At 37.9% G+C, this 18,019-nt stretch overlaps 2 protein-coding genes across 10 annotated transcripts in view; one reads left to right on the top strand and one right to left on the bottom strand.

Moving 5' to 3' along the window:
* The first annotated feature begins 3,698 nt into the window (after window positions 1–3,698).
* On the top strand, window positions 3,699–8,954 carry LOC129725046 (uncharacterized). Of its 3 annotated transcripts, none has more exons than XM_055680442.1 (3): window positions 3,699–3,938; window positions 4,540–4,704; window positions 6,313–8,954. In XM_055680442.1, exon 3 carries the CDS (start codon window positions 6,326–6,328, stop codon window positions 7,412–7,414), a length of 1,089 nt encoding a protein of 362 aa, XP_055536417.1. In that variant the 5' UTR covers window positions 3,699–3,938; window positions 4,540–4,704; window positions 6,313–6,325; the 3' UTR covers window positions 7,415–8,954. The 3 variants fall into 3 exon arrangements, with proteins under 3 accessions (XP_055536417.1, XP_055536419.1, XP_055536418.1); XM_055680444.1 differs by lacking the exon at window positions 3,699–3,938 and adding an exon at window positions 3,983–4,175; XM_055680443.1 differs by lacking the exon at window positions 3,699–3,938 and adding an exon at window positions 3,983–4,267.
* A 4,746-nt stretch (window positions 8,955–13,700) lies between these two features.
* The window catches only part of LOC129725033 (uncharacterized), a 32,301-nt gene continuing 27,982 nt past the window's right edge, over window positions 13,701–18,019 (bottom strand). For 5 of the 7 annotated variants that reach the window (XM_055680413.1, XM_055680415.1, XM_055680414.1 and 2 more), the window contains 4 exons: window positions 17,263–17,981; window positions 16,575–17,203; window positions 16,407–16,519; window positions 13,701–14,677 (listed from right to left, as the gene is read on the bottom strand). In XM_055680413.1, the coding sequence (XP_055536388.1) occupies window positions 14,445–14,677; window positions 16,407–16,519; window positions 16,575–17,203; window positions 17,263–17,981 (1,694 nt within the window). In that variant the 3' untranslated portion in view covers window positions 13,701–14,444. Of the gene's footprint in view, window positions 14,678–16,115; window positions 16,230–16,406; window positions 16,520–16,574; window positions 17,204–17,262; window positions 17,982–18,019 lie in introns of all 7 variants that reach the window. The other 2 variants (XR_008728006.1, XR_008728005.1) reach the window with 2 other exon arrangements.

Here is an 18,019-nt window from a genome sequence, read left to right as displayed (position 1 = left end):
TGTTTTGATTCAGCAATGCTGCTGTCCCACCGTTCATATATTTTTCTTGTTTTCAAGGTAATCAAAGATGTGAATCATCCGAAAGTTTCGGAGTAATATTGAGTAAATTAGAGTTACTCCCAAGCAAAAGACTAACTCAGATAAAAGCTGTCTCGCCCCTCGCCACATACTTAGACATACGTAACACTGGCGATTTTTTTTTTTGTACTCTTTGCCCCACATCACCCGGTACCAACACCAGCTTGAACTGCTCAACGAAAATGAACGGAATGAATTTTCTTCATCGCGGCTCTACTCGAGTCCATAACAAAATCCCTTAAGAAACTGTCAAAAAGTTGTTTACAAAATCAATGATGCATTTTTCGAGTGGGAACGAGACAAATGCAGGGTTGCGCAGGTACACAACCTCCATGAGCTACTCAAACATAGGTTTTTTTACAGAGGTTGGTACTGTCGAGTAGTTCATTTTGTACCAACTTTTTTGGAAGATTTCTTCCTGAGTGTTACGTATGTCTTATGTATGTGACCACACTCTGAATGAAATCACTGTTTGAGTTGTTTTTGAAGGCAGTGTACCTGCGCAGCCCTGCATTTGTCTCGTCCCTACTCGAAAAATGCTGCATTGATTTTTAAAATAACTTTTTAACAGTTCCTTTGTAACAGGGGGTCACCCTGTACACACTTAAATTTGCCCGGCAAAACCCTTACAGGGCGGCCAGATACCTCTATCGGATTTCGGACTTTTGCTAAAACACAGAAAAAAAAACAAACAAAATAAACACTTATCGCTTTTTATTCCTAATTTCCTCTTGCTGTCGGTGGTGGGGGTGCTGCGGGAACATTGCTTCTCGTTGTCGGGATGGCCGTTTCCAACAGTTCCTGCTGCAACGAACTCCGGCGGGGTAGTGCTTAAAACTGCTCCTTGGCACTTAGCCGGGGGTAGCTAATGACTTTGCTTACCCTGTCCGGCGAGCAAACACAGAACACAGCACTCAACTCACGGGCCAACGGAACAACCTTCGTTGGTCTTACCAAAGCGGAACAACCTTCGCTCCTACGGGACACAAACTGTAAAATAAAACAGTTAAAAACGCGCATTTTTTTAACATAAACAAACGACGCGTGTCACTCGTACCGTGATTGAGGCTCAACTCATCATCCCGCGATGGCTGCCTATGTTGCCGACCACAACAAACCCGCCGTGACGTCTTAGTCAGCACTCAGCACACCACTTTTCCGCAGCTAGAGGGAAATTCCGGCCTATCTAACCCTAAAAATTAATTCACAAATATAAAATAAAAATTATCGGCCCTACTAAACGCGACAATATCGTTCACAAACGAAAAAACGAACGAATTTAAACGAATTTACGTGAACGATATTCAGCGCAAGTGGTGAGAACTGTCATAACAAGTACACGCTGCTGCGGGAGCGCCCAAATGCGGGTAATTTTCACTTTACACTCTCTCGCAGCGGCACCCAAAATTAGGGTTATTTTTACGTTAGCGTTACACATAATTAAGTAAATTTCCCACTCGATGCTAAATTTGTAACCGCACAGGTTACACCTTATGGGATTTTCGTTGGGGCTCGATAAAGCCGAGAAAAAGGAAATTCATTTTGCTCATTATTTGTCGAGCAGTTGGACAGGACGAGGTACGGAGTACTATGGGGCAACGTGTACCAGAAAAAACGCCAGTGTTACACTGAAAGAAATCGACACGACATTATAAAGTGTTTTGCACTTGAATTCGCCCTACTGGTCAAAACATATAGAATTCATATGCGAAACACTTTAGAATTATTCATCGTGCAACACCTTATTTTCAAAAGGAAAACACTTTCAATTGGGTCCTAAAGCTATACCAGTTTTTATATATCATTCGAAAAAGCCGCATTTTCGGAGCAAAACGTGATTTTTAAAAAATGTTTATCGTTTTCCTTCGATTTTTAAATGAAGAGTGAAAAAACTGCTCGAAAGGTCTAAGTTGACGTTTCGCCCATGTACGGTATATGAGAGAGCTGTCATTTAAGGCATTTCGAGCAGTTTTTAATTTTTCATTTAAAAATCGAAGGAAAACGATAAACTTTTTTTTAAAAATCACGTTTTGCTCAGAAAATTGCACTCTTTCAGCTGATATATAAAAATCGGAAAACCGTTTTAAACTTTAGGACCCAATTCTGGTGTTATGACATATAGACATAAAGTGTTTGGATTTTAAATCTCAAATGAATGTTTATCGAGCTTCGAATGATTTTTATTCGATTTTAAAATGAAAACAGTTTCACATGGATATGATTGCATATAATATTTTTTATTCATAAAATTAAAATTTCAATATAAAAAATCCATCACTAAATATAAACTATCCTTTTCTGTTGGAGAAGCCTGTAAAGCAAACAAAGATTTAAATTAGTTTAATTTAAATAATTGATGTTTTAGTAAACAAATACTTGCCTCTAGCGTAAAGATGTTTTCATCGAAATCTCTGTGATCTTGTGCTGGAAGGACGAAATAAGATTAGAATTCGATTCTTTTACGTGACATAAATCACTTACCTTCCAAAAATTTACAGATGTAGTCTGGAAAATCCTCAAACTTCTGAGCCGTATGACACTCGTTGACGGCACATCATTTAACATATAAGAACAAAACAAATCAACTGAAAGTGTTTCACACATGATAATCACTGTAATGAAACAGTGGGGCAGATTCAAGTGCAATTCACTTGAAAGGGATGTTGAAATCATACGTAAATGAAAGTGTTTCGCACATGATAATCACTGTGATGAAACAGTGGGCCAGATTCAAGTGCAATTCACCCGAAAGGGATGTTGGAATCATACGTAAGTGGAGTACGGCCCATGGATGTAAGTTGATGTGTGCGACAACTTGAAACGAAAGTGAAAAATGATTGAATTCGATGAAAGAAATTCTACAGATAACAACGCAGAGTCATTTGCATATCCAATTGATGAAACACTTGGATGGAGCGTGCCCAGTTTTTTCAGTGTACGTATGTCTTATGTATGTGGTATCGCCCTTTACTATACGCCGTTTTTAGGTTATTGTATTGGAATACGCCCTTTGCTTTTAATGTTAGTTTGTTGACAACTTTGATTCCGCCCATTCATCAAGATGAAGTCAAATTTCGCCTTTCACTAACTTAAACAACAAAAAGGGCGTATTCTTCATTCTGTTTCATTTCGATATTAAGTAGATTTCGCCCTTAACAAACATCGAACTTTTTGATAGTTATAAAAGAGATACATTATTTCTTGAAGTTTGAAGGTAGATAGTAGCTCACTTCATACGTTTCCGGTATAATCTCTATTTGTTTACAGTTTTTTAGATTCGCCCTTATCACGAAGTATTCCGGAACTAATCGCAACTGTCTTGTGGATTGCCTCATTAAGCAACTACTGAGTGATTTTTACCCATTCGTTAGGTGCTTTTTCGATGAATTGTATAGATTGTATAGTTAGCTTTGCATGCAGCAAAAAACTTTCTCACGAGATTTTCATGATTCATATACTAATTCGGGAAAGAGATTTTGAAGGCTATTCGCACCTACGTGAACACTCATATGTAATTGTCAAAATGTGCGTGATGACAAAAGCAAAAATATTTCCTTCCTTCTTTATCGCATGCAAAAACCAAACAAATATCAGCAACACCGTCAACGCGAATGATTCGGTTGTTTGCAGCTTAATAATGTGTGTATGGCGTGTTTTTTGTTTTCATTCTTTTTCACTCTCGTGTGTTTCTGTGCATGTATCAATTTCATCTAAATAGTGGTTGTGTTGTGCTGCTAATATGGAAGTTATATCGGTAGTGTGCAGTTGAGCTAATGGAAAAATAGAAGCAAAAAATTTAGTTTGCGCGACAAAGCTTAGCATTGTATGACAGCTGTTAAAAAAACAACAAACTATTGAGGGTGAGTAAATTTTCTTACATTTTACGCAATTATATAACTTGTATTATTTCGGAAGTGTAGATTAGTAAACATTTATTGCGCAAATTCATAACACAATAGTATATCAAAAGGAATATCAATGAAAAAAATCCTAGTTTCGACATCACATCACTTTTTTGTATTAAGAGCTTTTTCCTCATTGAGGCTTAAAATACGCAAAATCATACTATTGGGTGATTGAGCTGTTCTGTATGTACGGTACGTACACAATGTATTGGCGTAATTATAATCAAGTTTTATGGAAGTGTCAGCCTATTAGAATAACGGTACATATTGTAGAGTTATATCAGGTAAAGATCCTTTCATTTGAACAGATTGGAAGGAAGCTTTTTTTTATAGAGTTTACATGTCATCTGCGTTTAGGCAATTGTGTTTACGATGAGCTAATTGGATGTAAAAAATATCTGCATTTGAAAGCGCCATATTAAATTTTGTTTTGTTGCTATCCCTTTCTGGATGGTGTCGGTTTAATCTATAGTTTTTCTAATGTTTTGTTTGCAGTGTTTAAAAAATAAATGTATACAAATAGTTCTACAAAAATGTTTTATTTTCACATTTTCAGAAATCTTAAACTGCAAATTTGTCATCCATAATAGATGGGAATCAAGAGACCTTAGTGTGAATAATAACCTTCTGAATTTTATCGTTTTTTAATTCAAAACCAGAATTCAGAATTGTGTCTTGCGAAACATAGTGTAACATTTGCACAACCAATTCACGACTACGGGTAAGTACCATCAATATGTCTGTAGTTTTTTTTTTTCAACACACCGAACAGCTTGAATATTTAAAAAAAAGATAGGTTGAAAAAATAATAGAAAATCAACAGTACATGTAATTCCATATAAACATCAATATTTTTTCCTGAATCAATTTCAGTTTTAACTTTTCCATAAGCTTCAACAGATATCATTACGAACCCGACCAATGTTCTTTAAATGATAGCCTAAGTATGCACAAAAGGCACTCTTGTTGAGCTTTAGGATGTAATTTCTAGTAGGACAAACTTTAGCACATTCAAAATTTCAAAAATGTCTGCTTGAAACACTGTTAGTCAATGTTCCGTTACCACTGGAATATTAATTCCAGGGCCGAAGATTCCTGCACCAGTTTTCGTTCCTATTTTTAAGCCATCTGTCAAAAATATAGTTGAGCCTGAAAAAGCGTCTGGAACATCGATTTTCCAGTCTGTACGCGACGTTTTGCATACCTTGAAGGAAATGTCATAGTATCCTGATGCGCCACCCACTCTACATTCATACTTATCACTGGTCCTTTTCATCATCATATGTTTTGTGTTGGTTCGAAACACCAGGAATAATCCACCTATCATTTTAATGTTGTAGATGTGATTTGTTAAATTCCAAGTTTGCTCTTAAAAACGTAAAATTTTTTAAATATATATTCGAAATAATGAATTACCTACAATTTTGCTTAAATTGGTTTCTACAGAGTTTTCTACGCAATTTTTTATGACTTAATTAAAGAGGCTTTCAGGTTTTTAGTTGGTTTGTCTCTTCCGCCATAAAAAATAAACAGTGCTGAGAAGTTCAGATACCAGCAACTTTAAACAAGCTTGTTACTCGATCTATAAGCAACTAAACTGCTCAGTTCCACACAGCGGCTTGCATTTCTGTTTTGTCTATCGTGATGTTCCATGGAACTCTCCACACGAGAGGAGAAGAATTGATATTATATATTATCTAGTACTTTTTTTAGCATTCAACGTCAATCCCTCAACTTGTCGGAACACTTGTTTCTATAGTAAAAAAAACTGAACCTGTTACTACAACTTTTATATTTGGTTATTTGCATATACTTCATAAACTAATTCAATTTTTTGTCCAATGACTTACATTTTAAGTTATAAAGTAGGCAATTTATGTGAATGATGAACACGGGTTGAGGATGTGATTTAGACTTAGAAAAAATTTCCCTCGTCCAGACGGGATATCGGATATGGCGGGTCCACACTTTCATTCGTTCGACGCATTTATTTCGTTTTATTTCTGTCTTGTGTCTACTCAATCCTATTTTTGTTGAGGAGAAATATTATTACAAGATCAATGATATGGGTAATTTTCAAAACTCTGCGGACGTGTGTAATGCTCCCTTCTTGAAAAAAGTTCAGTGAGAAAACATGGTGGCGAGTACTCGTATGACATGTTTGTTCACGAATACATTTAGACAGCGAGCCTTACCACCGTCAGTAGCAAAAGAAGACGATTATCGCAGTGTATCACCCGGCCAGAAGGACGAATGACATCATCCCGCCGCATGAGCTTATTGTAGTTATTATAATTAATTGTCTGAATTGTTCTTTTTTTCTCCCTAGAAACACCTCAATCATGGCCACAAACATCGAGGATGAAAGTTTCGATGAAACAATAAACAAATTACAGATACTGACCGCTATTTCGCCAGAGTCAGCGACGGTATCGAGTACATCTGCCTCCAGGGAAAATCCATTTAAAATTGTTCCATCTGCACTAGAAAACATCCGCGACCATGAAGCAGTCGTTAAGGAAATATTTGGTACCCACTGTGAATGTGGAGCCGAACGAACACTTACTGTCTCGGTTCCATTAGCAACTAATCTCGGCAAAGGTTGTGGTATTGGCGGTAAGCAGAACGGTGGTATCAATCTGGAGCACGGTATACTCAACCCAACTCCTTTCAAGCATAAAGTAAGAGGTGACAAGAAAATTATTGTTCGTGAATCTGTATTGAAAAATATTGGAAAATGTGTCCATCGAAGTATGGTACAGCAGTCTGAAATTGCTAAAGAAATAATTAATCAAAATCAGCAGCTAATAACTTCAAGCGCTTTTCAACCCACAACAAATTTATTGAAGCCATCACTATCGGAGAATAATCTCACAAAATGCTTCAGTAACAGTTCCAGTGACGATATTTTAGATTTCAGGTTATTAGTGTCTCAATGCAGTGAGCTTACATTATCGTCTTCGTCAACCAGTAAAACATTAGACCGTCCGAATTTTTCACAGAGCAGTTTCAAAGCACTACGTCAACAACCGGATTTCTTTTCTTGTCAAAACAATAGATCTGCACTGCCCCGTCGAAATCGCCGAGTACGATACTTAAAGCGATCGAATAGTACTTCGTCCCTAGAATCTGACAGTAGCAGCACCAGCAGTATGGCACCATTTGGCTCATTGACAGCTGTTATTCCCGGCACAGTAGCTTCAACGTTCACCGGGGCTCAAATACAACAACAGCAGAACCAGTCGAGCCAGCAACAATCTTCGCAGTCTTCATCTCCTTCTTCGTCCTCGTCCGCTTCATGTTCGACACAAGCTCGTCTGAACAGTACTATGCCATGTGATATAACCATCGATGAAATGGCCAGCTATTTCGAAACGCTGGTGCATATTCCCAAGAAAATGTCCAGTATGGCAGAGATGATGTATATTTAAAACATAGCTTGCTCTGCAACCTTGGATGAGGCTACTATTGGAATGTGCAGTTTTTTTTTATATTTGGTTCGTTTAAAATTCGTGTTTGCTAAGCATATAAAACATAAAACTGGGCAAAATTATAGTATTTTACCAAAAGCAAATGTAATGAAGAAGAGCCTAATCGGGGATGTTTTATGGTTGATTGCGTAATGTTTCAATTAGTGATAGTTTTGTCTTTTTGCTGGCAAATTTCAGTTCAACACTTTACCGTTTATAAAATCAATGAGCAAAAAATAAAAAAAAAACTAAACATTTTTGCTTTTTCTTCCAACCATGTAGGCATTATACTGAAGATTTATTGAGCCATGTATTAAGACTTTGTTGTGTAGAGCAACTAGATACGTTTAAAAAAAATATATATAGGTATTTCGTTCACAATATCTACATCAATACACGTACGGTTCAATTGGATCAGTTTGTTTTGATACATAGGGAAACAATTGTGATACTATAATATGTATTTTCCCCGCTTCGGAGCTTTTATTGGATGCAACCTACATTTTATTATACTAGCTTTTAGTTCTATCTTATAATTTTTGTGATAACAAAAAACATTTGATCGGGAATCAAACGCCTTTAACGGATAATTCGGGAGTAGTTAAAATTTGAATAATTGCTCAAAATATTTTTTTGCACTTGATTCGTTCTGGCTACACCCGATCAGTTAACCAACATAACGTTTTTTTACCATGCATGATTGCAATATCATGCATAATATGAGGTATGAAAAAATGTCTAAGTACTGTTCTCTAGCATTACTTTTAAACTTTTTTGCAAGGTTAGTAGAAACGATTTTTGTTTTGTGTTCAAACAGTGAATTCAAGGGCTCTGCTTTTTTCATAAAAATAATAAGAGTCTATATTCTACGAACCAGTGAGTTATTGCAGGTTTCTTTACAATATTCTAACCGAGACAGATAGAAAATAAATATTCACTCCGGTTTCGTCTGGTGTTAGAAAAAACACTTTACTCGAGCATATAGTGTGCTCAAACTTTGAGTTTGTTTTTTTTTCTTCATTAGTGTCGATTTCACCAAAAGTTTGTGTTTTCTTTTTCCTTTGTAGTCGAGGAGCCTATTTTACTAGTGAGAAAATATGTATTAGTGTAAAAGTGTTACTCCGAATACTTAGGCTATTATGTATATAACGTTATAATCCATTTTTATTAAAAAAATAGCAAAGAGCAAGATACAATCTCAATGAACTAGCATAATGTCAAGGGTAGAGGAAATTTGAAACACGGAAAGAATGTGGAAAACATACAGTTTGAAAAAAAAATCTTACATAAAAACGCATGTGGATAGAAACGTTGAAAAATGGACGTGAAATCGCTGAAGGTACCACAAACGATTCGACACTACTTTTCTGTTAAGTTAATCCAAATGACAACCATTGGATGCAGAAGGTGAATTTAGTATAACAACAGAGCGAAATATACTATAATCGACGCGTGTTGAATTGAAATATTTTACAATAAAAAGTGTTTCACTGAAAATTAAGTATTTCTTTACTAATCCTCGAGAAATCTAATTTCTTCAATACGAGGGAATTGATTCAAACAGACAAAATTGTGCTTTATTTTTTATGTTACAGTATGTCACAGTCGTATCCGACCTTCGTCCAAAACGTTTGATTTAAACGAAGAAAATGCTAGATGAACTAAATAAAGGAGCGTTCGAACGCTCGAACTGATTCGAACGAAAATGAGAATGCAAGTGTTCGGAACTTTTAAGCGAATGTGATACCTACGATCAAAAACAAGAATAAGGGTGTATATTAGGATGACAATGAAAATTGCCTTCTCGAATTATGTTTAGAAGTTTCGTCTTATGCAAAATTTCAGCTCAATCGGACTTTGGGAACATGTGCCTCAAAACGGTCAAAGCTTAACTTTTTTGACCGTTGAAAAAAATGCACAGGTAGTGAGTACTTCATGAAACTGTCGATATCGAAACTTTTTTCATGATGTCAAATATCTAAAAAATCTAAAAAATATTTGAAATATCATGAAACGTCGAGATCTGGTGTTATCTATAATTTTTTTGTTTTTGAAAAAATGGAATTTCTGGGACTGAAATTCGTGTACTGGGGTAACGTGTGGGAAAAATTTTACCTTCGAACTTTTTTCAGCAGTAGGGGTTAAATGTTTCTCCCAAATACCTAAGCCACAACCTTTGCCGTTGACTGTTGTGCTTTTCCACACTTTCGAGTGGATTCGTCGGGTTGTGTCCTCATAGCCGAATGTTGCTTGGACTCTGGTGTAAAGTGAAAGAACCGTTTCAGCCTTTGTCACATATAAACGCAAGACACATATAAAGGAAAAGGCAGTCATCTAGGCACCCTAACCTCTCCCTCGATCTCGACACGGCTGTCGTCGCTCACAGATTGGATATGCGACAGGTTGGCCGACCATCCCCTGGTCTGAGATACTGGAACGCCAGACGTGAGACTCGATTACCGGAGGCCAAGGACTAGGCTCGTGGCGTGGAAAGAGTCCACCGATGATACGCTTTAGCATCGCTGGTGGTCGCTTTGCCATTACGATCCTGTAGGCGTTACCCCACGGGTTCGTATTGGCACTCGCGCATGGCCTATCGAAGGAGCGACTTCCCCACTCAACAGCTCAAGCGTTGAAGTCACCCGCCACCACCAACGGCGTTAGACCCGTTAGCTTCATGGATAACTGGTCGACCATCTGGATAAACCTTTCGGTAGACCAACGCGGCGGAGCTTATCAACTGAAGTAGGACACTCCCAGAGCCGGATTTATGGGGGGGCCCAGGGGGCCCGGGCCCCGAGCCCCCACATTTTTAGGGCCCCCACAAATCGACAAAAAGATTTTTTCTCTTTAAAAAAGAGATTTAATCAAAAGTTCGATTTACAGTAAGAAAATTCGAACAGACCATTACAATCTGACACTTTCCTTAAGTGTTATTTTTTCGCGAGCGCCAATATCGCAAATACATCCATAAGAGTTCACCTTGGATTCTCTTGGAATGACACACATTAACACACCATTTGAATCGAACCAGCCCGCATTAAACGCCTAGAGTTAAAGTTTGGCCGACTGTCATTAAAAGCGCCAATCGAAGTGTCAAAACTCGTTCCAATCGAACATAAGCAATGTTAAAACTATGATGAAAAAACTGTTGACTGTTTGATTGGAACTTTTTAATGACAGTCGGCCAAACTTTAACTCTAGGGCTTTAGCGCGCATGGGTGGTAAAGCAGATAAAGAAAATAACCCACAAGTTTTTTAATGCATTGCTTTTGCTCACTGGTCCGAATCAGGGATACCAGATGTGCTTTGCAAAATGCAGATTTTCTGAGCTCGTGTGCAAATTTAATTGACCTGCAGATATGTGTAGTTTTTTCCTAGTTTCCATTATTGTCAGAGTCGTCTTATATTTGTGCAGTCTTTTTAAAATTGTGTGCAAATTTTTGCCTGTGGATCGCATTTTTTTCAAATTGCGGTAGTTTTTTTTCAGGTATCAAGAAAAAAGTTTGAAGATGAAACATATTAAAAATAGGTTGCGTGCGACTGTGAAGAATGGTAGGCAGTCAAACTTAGCATTATTAGGTTTCGAGTACGAGTATACTGAAGAAGTTATGTTGATTATTTAATTAATAAGTTTTCTGCAAAAAAACTCGTAAAGCATAGTTTCCAAGCGAAGTGAAAAATTTGACAAGTAAAAAGCTTAAATTTTCGCTTGCGAAATCTGTCGTGAAAACCCGTTTGTGGAACACGCAGGTATTTCACCAGTCTGCAATTTACAGTTTAAGTGAAGCGAAATTCACGAGTTTACACTCCGAGCGAAGTGAAAATTGGCTGCAACTGACAGAATATAAACGCACGCAAGTTTTTGCTTGCTGCTGCTTTTTTCACTAGCGTTTGCATGCGTGAAAAAAGTGAACACAAGAAAAAGATGAGATCCACAACCTTTCGCGATCGCACAACGATTTCGCTTGATCGAATTTGTCTACAGTTCCTAGCGAAGTGAAATTTTTGCAGGTTGCATTTTTCACGAGCGTAAAAAAATGATCATTTTGTATGAGATTTTCACTTCGCTTGGAACTCTAAATAGGACTTAAGAAAAAATTCTAACAAATTTTTGGTAATTTTTCAATAGCAAATAAATGCTTTTAACTCGTACGATAAAAAACAGTTTTGTTTAATTTTGGGGCCCCCACTATAACTGGGCCCCGGGCCCCCACGATCGTAAATCCGGCCCTGGACACTCCGTTCACCTTGACAACCGCACCCCTCGGTGATTTCGAACTAAGTTTTTCAAGCTGAAGAATCACCTCCGAGGTGAGTACCCGAATCTGCACCTCTTTGCCAAGCACCTGCTCGGCTACCGCCTTGTTGGAAGCGCCCTTGTTTTTCGCATCCTTTCGAAATTCAAGAATTATCTTGCCAGTGCGAGATCGAAGGATGGTGCGCACATCCGCCCCTAAATCCTGGAACTGGGTTCCGTTCCTCATTAGCTCCATGACTTCAGAGTACTTAGACCCGTCAGTCTTGAGTATGAGGGCGTCCCACCTGCTCCTCGCCTTTGGCAGACGTTTTGTCGCCGTTTCGTCTTGGCGCCTTTTCCCCTTTTTGCACCCTTTTCCTACTACGATAACCCATAGGTTTTTTCGCTACTCCGGCCTTTGAGCCTGTTGGTGTGCTAGCTCGGGAGGCTAGCTCCACCAACCTTATCGAGGGCTACCTCGTTCGCTTACCGACCTGCCTCGTAGAGCAGATCGCGGCGAATGGGGGCATCAGTCTGAACCTGCTTAGATTCAGTTTCCCTCCTAGTCCTCACCCCCTTTCCGAATGCTTCAATTCGAGCCACAAGTTCGGCATACTCCTTTTGAGCTTCGTCGATGGTAGCCCGAGGCAGGAGGAGGCCCTGCTTCAGATCCCTGGACATTTTGCTCCTATTGATGATAGCACTGAGCAGTTCGGATAGCGCTGCCACCCATGGCCGCTTGTCTCTGCTATTTTCGATGGCCTTGACTAGCAAGCAGACATCGAAATGGTCACGGTAGAATCACTTTTCACTGCGACAATTGTTTTATTCTTCCTCCACGGCTCGCTATCTTAATACATTCTTGAACAAACATGTCAAACGAGTATCGCCACCACGACGTTTTTTTCCTCAAACGTATTTTGACATTTTTTCTAGAAAGAATTACGCACGTTGGGTCCGGATATTCAGGAAAAAAATTATATCATTAGTCTTGTAATAATATTTTTCAACATAAATAGAACGAAGTAGACAGAAAAAGGCCAAAATAACATCGCCAAACGAATGACAGTGTGCATCTCTTTGGTGCGCGAGTGTCGAATGACCATCCTTTTCTTGTTTGAGAGGCGACGGTTGTTTTGGTTGTTTTACTTTTACAAGCGAAAGCCTACTGTGACGCACGCTAAGGAAGCGAGATCAATTGAATGTGCTGACCGTTTACAAGCCTGCTATATCCGGCTTATATCCGGTGTGGAAACATGGCGTGTTAGCCTTTCCGCCACCGGGTTTTGCTGCATTCGTCTCCACCTGCGAAACCGCTGCAAGCCACCTCGCGCGGAGGGATTCGATAGTCTCTCCACACCCGTCACTTGTTTCTTATTTATACTCATTTTTAGTTAACTGGGTCCCCCTTCCAGTCGCTATCCTTGTTCATAATGAAGTAGTCGCCTATGTGGTCTATGCCGAAGCAGTGAGGTCATGGCTAGGGTAGGTCGCCCATAGCGCTCATGAGCATACCGTTTGGCCTTAAGGAGCCGCCTGTGTATTGAGTTGAGACGAAACACTCGAAATGTGTTGGGTGAAATTCAAACATAAGCATATAAATTTGTAGAAGATAGAGAATCTTTTCTCTGTTACTCTTGCTTTCAGATTGTAAAACTGAGCGAAATTCCACAATAATCAATTTCAAAGGTCCCAATCGAGGGACAATATTACAATCATTCCAAACCTCTTTTAACCAGTTTGCATCTGTTTTGCAGAGGATTTTCTTTAGCACCTGAATGGCTCTAATCATTAAAACTGTCAACATTGATCAAAATTCTGAAGTTCGAGGCCTGTTCCTTCCGACTAATTAAATAATGTACATAGTTATTATTTATTATCGTCAAGACTAGAGACTAGACTTTAGACATAAAGACCTTGAAAATAACTGTCTTTTGTTGATCAGATCTAATCCGACCCGAGGCTGTGATATGCAGAGTTTTGCTTGCGCGAAGATGGACCAAGATATTACAAAGAGATTGATTTATATTTCTACGTATTTTTTCAAGAATATATTTTTGTTCTCTCACTAGTCTGTTGCATTAACTATAATAGAGATTCATGATTCTCATCTGGATTTCAATTGAACCTAATGTGTTTGAAACTTATACCAATCCAAGCCATGTGTTTTTTTATATTTCCTAATGAAACAGTTAGAGAGAAGTTTGATAGATTCATATAAAACTATTTTCCAATCACAAAAGGCAATCAGCTACGCTGATTTAAGGGTGTATGCCGTCCTCTACCAACATGTCTTTTCAGGCAGTCTCATGTGTTCAGCTCATAATTAACTAGTGCAACTACCAGGTAGTTTTATAGATATGTATGATTTGATATTCAGAACTTGTACCCTAAAGTTGTATCAAAACTATATGTAAGGTAATTATACAGAGATTCATTATCCAAAAATATTTGTCGTTCTTCACGTGTCTAACGATTTTTAGTAATTGGTTTTAGTGTTTCGAATGATTTTTGAACTTTCAAAGTTTCATTAAGTAGTTTCAAAGGTTACAAGTTCTTTATAGGAATGTAGTAATATGTCAAGTACAAAAGTTGTAAAAAATATTAAAAAAGTTGTCGATTAGTTAGAGTACATTGTAGATAGAGTTTAAGCTCGATAGATGAGAATTACACAAATAGAACTATGACAAGAATTGCAATACAATACAGTTCAAAGATTAACACTAAACGGCAAAAGTTTCATTGTACGTTTTAGAATTGTATCCGTTCGTCGGAGGCAAGTGATGAGTGGCGTTGAATTGGAATTGGTGACGGAGGTCCCGATGAGTTATGGCTTTCGGGCATACGTCCGGTTGGGGCTGAAGTGGACATTCCGACGGATGCGTTTGCACAAGTACTGCTGCGAACTAGTCGACCACGCTCGTTTTCCTGAAAGCGTTCCATAATTTTCGCTACTATCATAGAAGGAGGAATGTGAGGATTTCCTGCGAGAATGAATAAAAGTCTTTTAGTGTCAAATATCTTCATTTTTTTTTGTTTTTCCATGCAATATGTAAACGAACGAGTTAAATGCAACCACTAAGATTGAGATCGCACTAACAAACAACGTAAGGCTCACTACTACACAAACTTATGTGTAATGCAAAAAATTCTTAATATTTAAATGAGTCAATGAGCAAATAGCTAATAAACAGTACAGTTATTATTAAGAATGTAATGTAAAATTTATTATTAAGAATGGGTAACGGGCTTCCAGTCTATATTCGAATTCAAATACATACAAGCTACAAATTTGTTTGTTTTGTTTGAAGTACTAATCCTGTTTCATTAGCTTTTAATATTCAAATATTTCGTTGAATATTTATTTAATATTTTGTTGAACCAAAATCTATCGTGCATTTTTTCAATAGATAAAATTTCAGGTTAACACACTTTGTTACACAATTTCAATTGCTCTAACGCAGATAAAACAGACAAAATTGCCAAATGATGCGCATGCTATTATAATGCAGTTTTTTTTTCAATTTTTATTAGGTATATTGCATTTTTAAAAAAAAAAGCTAAAAAGTATTCATCATAGGAAACATAAAGGGGGGTGCATCTTTTTGCCTCAGTTTGATGATGATTTTATTTCACACGATTTCCTGAAATTACGCGTTCTTTTCTTGAATTAGGCGATTTGTGACATGGGAACACACACTTGCCACGTAGCGAACGATTTGTTCAAAATTACGTGATTCTTTTTTCACGAGAACGCATCAATTGCATAAAAAAGTATCCAGTGTGATGAAAAAAAATCTTATCTCTTCCTACAAACGACATTAAATACTGCTTATTTGAAGTGACCTTACATCCCGCGTTTCTCAAAATGCAATTTTTCTTCGGGTTTGCGAGCAGTCGCAAGTATTTTTTGAATCATGTGGCATTTCTGTTCACGTCTGTAACAATCGAATTAAAGGACAGAAAGTGCCGAATAAACCAACAATATGAAGACGTGAACTACACAAAGCACAGATTACTGGAAACGATTTTGTTACGTATTTGTACCCGTCCATTGTACAGTTAAATTTTCTATTATGCTATTTTTCCAACTCAATCTAGACTTTTTACGCGGTTCCGTACAAATTTGAAACGTATTCCCCGCGTTAAAAAAAACTATATTGTAGAAAAAATGTAAATTAAACACGATTTTCAAATCTTTTCATGTGTTATTTTTAACAATTCGAAGATTACTACCAAATCCAACTCCAATACTTTTCACAGAATTAAGTTGATGTCCCGCGTTCCAGCTTTAATTGTCTGGTCACTTTATGCTTACTATTAAATGAATTAAACGGAAACACCAAAACAATTATCATGCTATCGACAGCTTTACAAAAAAAAAAAAAAGTGCACTCCAACTTCATAACATTTTATATCTACCATTTACCAGTCTACTCGAATTGATTTTTGTTATTAACTTCCTACGACATGACATTCTAGCTTACGATGGCCGTGACTGAAAACGTTGCAAAATATGCAACTTTTCGTAGTCGGCTGGACGCGGAGATGATTGCGGTTAGGCATGATTGAAGAAACACAAGAGATAATAAAAAGGTACATTAGTTACAACTGAAGGATCTTTTCCCACTTATGATCGTTATCACTCTGCTTCAGACACCAATGACTTGTTGTTTCACTGTCATAATTAAAGAGTTAGGAATATTAACTTACCGACTAGTCCACGATATCCGAGCACACTGTTTTCGTGAATATGCATCGATAGTTGTTGCTGGCGCAAGAAGGCTTCCGTGTCGACGCCTCGTACCTGTGATGGTTTAAGAAACCTGCAGGGGATTTGATAGGATCAAAATGTTTCATAACTGATATTTGCAGCTTTACCTCTTAGGGATTTTGGACAACACATCCCCGCTGTGTGGTGCTGGACCGAAACCAAGATTCAACAGTATTCTTTCTGGATCTGGTTTTCGAGCATTCAGTAGACTTTCAACACTTGAACATCGACTAGAGTCAGACTGCAACGAACTATCCTTTATCAACATAGCACTACGACGTCGAGGGGATTCCGACAAAGAGTTTTCTTGATGAATACTAAGCTTACTCGATGCGTGTGGAATGGGGCTAACTGGAACGGATCTAGTTAGTATATTATTGTTACTGTTATTGATGCTGGAACTTGTATTTAGGGACGACGGGTTCGGACAACTATTGTTAGATTCACTGATGTCAAACTGATCGTCATCATTCATTTCGCTAAAGCTGCGCCCGATTTCCATCAAATTGAAACGCTTATTAGTATGAGGATTTTCACTAGAGCTGCGACCAATTCTACCAATACCCATTCGATGATAGCTTTTCGGGGGAATGAGAAAGTTCTCGTAGCAATCCGGCGGCATTTTGACATTTTCCTTTTCTTCATCTTCACTTGCATCTAGTATGTCCTCGTCCTTCGGAAAAGACTCATCAAAAGAAAATTCATAGATGTCACCGGTGCTGACCTTACCACTGGCCTGTTGAGTGATAATTGTTTACTTATACAAAAATAAAACTTACATGCACACACAATTACCTCAGAGTCATGCAGTTTATGTTCTTCGAGGCTTTCAACTATATGCAAGGGTTCCATTCCTTCTTCGGTGTCAGCTTTTGCTTCCGACTGGAAGTCCTCTGCCTGTCGTTGGGATTGTAGTGGATGCGTGAGATTTTCTTTACTTGCTCCCAACATGTTACGTATATCAAGCTTCTTAGACTTTATTAAATTATACTTTGCTTTGTTCATGCTTAATTTATCATAAAACTCATTGATTTTAATTTTACCGATTGATGCTAAAGAGGTGCTTTTCCGAGGCTCTGCTTCTACTGCTGAAGATTCTTGCTCTAAAGTTGCAGAATTTTCTTGCTCTAAATTTACATTGCTGCGGTTGAGTTTTTCAAGTTTCATTGACAGCAAGTTTTTTATTGATCTCGACTTGCCATCGTTCGATACAGAAGTTTCAACTGCAGCATAATCATCGTAAGAAGTGGTTGTGGAACCCCCTACTCCTACTACAAGTTCGTTGTTTTCCAACTCCAGACTAGATCCAGTTATTTCCCCAGGATCTGAACGGTCCACACCCAACTGTACTTCGGCTGCTAGCTGGCTAGATGATGGGCCGGGGTCAGTATCACTGCTAGCATTTGTCGATGATGGAATTTGTATTGAATCCACCCACTTTTGTACTGATGCAGGACTTTTCTTGCGCATTTCATCGACGATATCGTTAAGCCAGTAGCGAACACGAGATCTGACTGTAATTTGAAACAATTTATGTATTGAATATAACATT

This window comes from Wyeomyia smithii, chromosome 2 (genome assembly GCF_029784165.1).
Source record: "Wyeomyia smithii strain HCP4-BCI-WySm-NY-G18 chromosome 2, ASM2978416v1, whole genome shotgun sequence".
NCBI lineage: Eukaryota > Metazoa > Arthropoda > Insecta > Diptera > Culicidae > Wyeomyia > Wyeomyia smithii.
This window is presented reverse-complemented; position numbering and strand designations above follow the sequence as displayed.